The 3,711-nt window shown below is 35.4% G+C and overlaps 1 protein-coding gene across 1 annotated transcript; it reads right to left on the bottom strand.

Annotated features, from left to right (window-relative positions):
• Positions 1 to 8: 8 nt before the first annotated feature.
• LOC116351364 (4-coumarate--CoA ligase 1-like) lies at positions 9 to 2,240 on the bottom strand. Its single transcript, XM_031783461.1, has 6 exons — positions 2,016 to 2,240; positions 1,488 to 1,888; positions 1,316 to 1,389; positions 1,136 to 1,206; positions 268 to 1,069; positions 9 to 194 (listed from the first exon to the last, which is right to left on the bottom strand). The coding sequence occupies exons 2-6, from the start codon at positions 1,772 to 1,774 to the stop codon at positions 67 to 69; spliced, it is 1,362 nt and encodes a 453-aa protein (XP_031639321.1). The 5' UTR covers positions 1,775 to 1,888; positions 2,016 to 2,240; the 3' UTR covers positions 9 to 66.
• Positions 2,241 to 3,711: the final 1,471 nt, after the last annotated feature.

The following is a 3,711-nucleotide window of genomic DNA, read 5'->3' on the forward strand; positions in this document are numbered from 1 at the left end:
TGCCTGAAAATATTTCAATATAATGTTTGATTAAATCTTAAACAGAATAAACATGCATGTGTAAAACTAAGAACTTAATAATGAAAGTACGATCTCTTTAGCTTTTCTTCTCAAAATTTTGCCCGATGGAGTTGCAGGCAATGAATCAACGAAAAAAACTCCACCGCGAAGCTTATAAATGTCCGAATAGTGTTCTAAAAGGAATTTGTGGATGAGAAAACCTTGAAAAATGATAGATGTACTCTTTTTCTTCAATATCGAAATTACCTGAAACTAAATCAAACACATCCTTTTCCGTGATATTAGATCCTTCAGTTTTAACAACAACGGCTGCTGGTAAATCACCAGCAAAATCATCAGGTACTCCAACTACACACACCGATTTAATATGTGGCGATCCAATCAAAAAGCTCTCAATTTCTGATGGTGAAATCTGTGAATTGCAATATTTCAAGAATTCCTTTTTCCGATCCACAATGTATAAATAACCATGTTCGTCAAAATGGCCCACGTCTCCGGTCAAAATAAAACCTTCGCTGTCAAATAATTCGTTGGTGGCTTTTGGATTTTCGTAATAGCCCAAACATTTATAGTTCGTTTTCAGGCAAATTTCACCGTTAACATTAATACCGCACCGTTTGCCGTTTTCATCAATTATTTTAACATGTATTCCAACATTAAGTCGGCCAACAGTGTCCTTGTCCTTTGACAAAGGATCGTCAATTGCAGCTATGCCACTGATTTCGGTCAGACCATAACCAACATATACCCGCCCATTCGGAAGACATGAATTCATCTCATTTTTTACAATCATGGGAGTTCTACTTCCGCCCGTCATCTGTCGCTTTAAACTTGATAAATCTGTTTTAGCAAACGCAGCACTTTTCAGCATCAATGTTAGATGATGTGGTGCATTCATCGTAACCGTTACTTTATATTGCTCGATGAAACGTAATTGCAACTCTGGCGCATAGGCGTCGGTTGTAATGATACGAGTTGATCCATTTAATGTTCCATAAAAGAGAAAAACAATCCCACTCAGCCAATATAGAGAACTGAAGCATAAAATCTAATCAATAAAAAAAAATCACAGGTAAAATCACAGCTGGTGAGTGATCATATTTTCAAAAAATACCACGTCACTTGAATTTATCGAAGTGCCACGGTCCATTACACTAAGAAGAGATGCATGCGATAAGCATACTCCTGCCAATAATTGAATATTATGTTGGGCAATTTATAAAAAAAAAATTAGATTAGTTTATGTTAACGACAAGCAAGCAAGACAATGCAATTGTAAAGGTTTGGTAAAGACCTTTTGAAAGGCCGGTAGTTCCACTAGAACAAGCAATGAAAGCAATTTCATTTTCACCATCAATATTCAACGGACTGTTATAAAATACGTTATTTACATAAAAAACATCAAAAAAAATGATTGTATAATGAGTGTGGATTTCTAATTTGTTGAGTTTTGAAAGTTAACTCACACAAAATCGTCTTCATTTTCAGTTTTTGAAAGTAGATCCTCAACTGGTTTTGATCCATCCTTACTACCACCGAATGTGAAAATTTTGGCACCATTTCCCATTTCCGTTAAACACTCTTTCACCAAATCATAAGCCTCGACATCACAAAACATCAGCGCTGGCTTTGTTATACTGAGCATATGAATCAATTCGACTTTTCCAAATGTTGGATCTAGTGTATTGACTGGACATCCAATACTTATCGATGCAAATACAATCGGTGCGACATTATGTGAGTTTTTTGCCATCAATCCAAACACCTGTTTCGGCTCATATCCAAGTTTTTGAAGATTTTGTGCGGCTCGAATAGTTTTTAGGCGAATTTCATCAAAAGTCAATTGAATTCCATTATCGTCGCTTATCTGTAACGAGAATGCGTTTAAAAAAATCACTTATCTAAAATGTTATTTACACGAATAAGAAATAATGAACCACAATTTATCACGAAAATCACTTAATACTGAATTACAAGCTGAATTGTATACGTACTTGAGCAATATTTGATTCATATATCGTACAGGATTTTAAGATTACATGACCTAATGAGATTTTCGGATTGAAAATTGGAGGTCTATCATAACCACTCTATTCTTTGGCTTCTTCATTGTACTTTGTACAGCACATTTTTTTTAATGAAACAGATAAATAAAGGTGTTTTTTCCTGTAAAAACTGACTGAGTTAAAAGAGCGTGTTCTGAGAATGACTTTACTGTTAGACATTCAAAATTATACTGAATGAACATATACAGTAGATTCAATTATTATATATGTTATTTGTGTACATATCATTTATCGCATGACAAACATGATACATGTTAAGATAATGATTGTAATGGGCCCATTACAATGCCCACTGTATTAGGGTGAATCGATTATAGAAGTAGTGCAAATTTCTTGGACGTTGAACTTTTAACCTATCAACCGGCTAAGCCTATGAAGAGACAAAATGCGAATTCCCCTCATCTGTGCCATCTTGTATTCCATAGTTGAACTCAATTTAGTTACAATGAATTGAATCGAAAAAGAGAAAAAAAACAACAACAGTAACATGGCTACATAGATCTGTTGACCAGTGAGATACGTATAGCAATGGAATGAAAGAATGAAGAAAGCGTATATGTGTATGTATGCATCAGCACGCATAGATGTACAGCTCTGTGTGGCCGTGCTATTGTTGTTGTTTTTTCACTTTTTCATTTCAATGCTACAGAATTAAATTCAGTTTTTGCATCTAATTCACACTAAAATCAGATGGCGCTCATTAGCGAGATTCGCAAAAAAAAGTCTCCAATCTCATACAAATATACACCGGCTGTAACCTATGCACTGCAAGTCGATTTTTTATTCTGACCCAATCAGAACTTAAATTTGACGAATTCCATCGAGCATCCGACCAATACTGAATTCCGAAAAAAATTCGATGGCGAAATCATTCCGATACTGACTGTTCTCCGACCATCTTCGGTTCGGTCGGGACCGGCGGCCGGTCGGAGTCGAACACTGAGCGTGTATGTAGATTTTGTTAGTGTAATTTGGTTAGTTCGAACTCGCACCGCTTCAATTTATAATTCAAATCAAATGCATTCGAGTGCGGCGCTGTTTGCATGTTCTTATTCTTACGCACAGTGTTCGGTCGGAGTTGCGAACTCTGCTATGCAGATTGAGACCAAGAGATGATAGATAACTAGATGTTGTTGTTGTTGTTGTTGTCGTTGCTTATGATGGTGCGTTAGACGCTCCGAAAGCAAGTAGTTGGATTGTAAATTCAAAAGAATTTAATATAGTAAAATCAATATAAGGCGTAGAACAACAACATCTAATTGCTATGGATTTTACGACAGTTCATTCATTAATTGAAATAATAATAAAATGGTTTTTGAAATATCTAATTCGTTAAAACTTTCAAAATTTATCACAAAAGTTGATTATTTTTTGTTTGAAATTCATTTTGTCACCGAGAGCAAAAGATACTAAAAAATAAGACGCAATATCTTGACATGTTTACATCCGATTCTCATGAAACTTGGACATAATGTCAGTGGGGCAAGTACCTTTCTAACGCATATAATATCCAGTAGGTGGCGCCACTGGTATCTATTATTTTTAAAAAGTTCGGTTACTTTTGGATTGGAGGGTGTATCGTGAATTAAACGTACGTTGTTTTGTTAGGATAGCCGCAGGGTTT

The sequence above is a fragment of the Contarinia nasturtii genome, unplaced genomic scaffold, assembly GCF_009176525.2.
Source record: "Contarinia nasturtii isolate CC-2019 unplaced genomic scaffold, AAFC_CNas_1.1 Cnas_scaffold_5323, whole genome shotgun sequence".
Taxonomy (NCBI): domain Eukaryota; kingdom Metazoa; phylum Arthropoda; class Insecta; order Diptera; family Cecidomyiidae; genus Contarinia; species Contarinia nasturtii.